Source organism: Pinus tabuliformis, chromosome X (assembly GCF_031772625.1).
Source record: "Pinus tabuliformis cultivar Carrire ecotype Pingquan chromosome X, CPIR1, whole genome shotgun sequence".
Classification (NCBI taxonomy): domain Eukaryota; kingdom Viridiplantae; phylum Streptophyta; class Pinopsida; order Pinales; family Pinaceae; genus Pinus; species Pinus tabuliformis.
In genome coordinates this window covers 940912904-940913985 of record NC_142308.1, presented here as the reverse complement: position 1 = coordinate 940913985, position 1082 = coordinate 940912904, and the positions used below count along the sequence as shown (strand labels likewise).

The 1082-nt window shown below is 45.1% G+C and overlaps 1 protein-coding gene across 1 annotated transcript; it reads right to left on the bottom strand.

Annotated features, from left to right (window-relative positions):
* Window positions 1–238: 238 nt before the first annotated feature.
* Window positions 239–706, bottom strand: LOC149142801 (uncharacterized). The gene has a single exon (XM_089451584.1). The coding sequence runs from the start codon at window positions 704–706 to the stop codon at window positions 239–241; it is 468 nt and encodes a 155-aa protein (XP_089307710.1).
* Between the last annotated feature and the right edge of the window lie 376 nt (window positions 707–1082).

Genomic DNA, 1082 nt, shown 5'->3' with positions numbered 1-1082 from the left:
TTACGGTCACCTTCCTTGCCATCCTCCAAAGCATGCCAAGTGTACTGTCTACTATAAGGGCGTCGGTGGTGCACATTCTTTTTGATCATGTATCGGATGCGAATGTTATCCTCCTGCTCGAGCAATGAATGCTCCTGAACTACCTGTCCTTCGCTCCTCTGCCAACCTTTAAATCTACCTGTTGTATGCATGATCCTACTCATGTCGTAAACCTTGCCTAAAGCGCCGACCTTCGGCCTTACTTTTCATTCATCAAATCCTGCCTTGAGAGCAGGGTACACCTATCTCTTAATTCTGGGCATATGACGTCCTGCCAACAACTGTCCAATATGCTAGTGGGGTTCTCTATACCATAATTCACCAGATGGTCCGCAACTACGTTGGCTTTATGTCTAACAGCCTGAAAGATCAAACCTTTCAGCCACCCCAAATGTTCAGCTATGTTTTCTGTAACTTTAGCCAGTCGCCAGTGCTGAGTGACCTTACTAGCTTTGGCTCCCGCATACATCTTTCTGGCTGCTGTTATCACGAGCTGAGAGTCCCCCTCAACCACTGCTGCGCCTGCCTGTAAGTTTCTGAGAATTCTGAGACCCTGTTCCATAGCTGCGAACTCCATTTCATTGTTCGTTCCTTCTCCCAAGGCTCTGCTGTAGATATGCTGAATTTCTCCTGCGCTATTCCTTATAATGCCCCCGATGCCGGCCATTCCTGGATTACCTCTCGAAGCTCCATCGAAATTTAACTTGAGGAAGCCTGCAGGTGGTCATTTCCAGATACTCAACGTGGTGCTCATCTCCTGTTGGCGATTCGATGTAGCCACATTCATTCCATTATCCAGGTTAAAGGCTTTTAAAATTTGTAAGTCCCGATTTGATACTTTGTTATCTTGGTCTGCTTTGCTTTTGACAAGAACCAATTGTCTTACATTTTGGGTAATAATTTCTAGAGCATGAAATATATCTCTGGTTTCATTTAAGAATACTCTCCTGTTCCGTTCTTTCCAAATCGTCCATGTGATGAACCCCGACATTATTTTCCAAATGGTATTGATCCTCTGATTACTAGAAAAGTTGCCCCGCCAC

What these genes read in the sequence shown, in the direction of transcription:
- LOC149142801 (XM_089451584.1), bottom strand. Translation starts at nt 706, where the DNA reads ATGGCCGGCATCGGGGGCATTATAAGGAATAGCGCAGGAGAAATTCAG.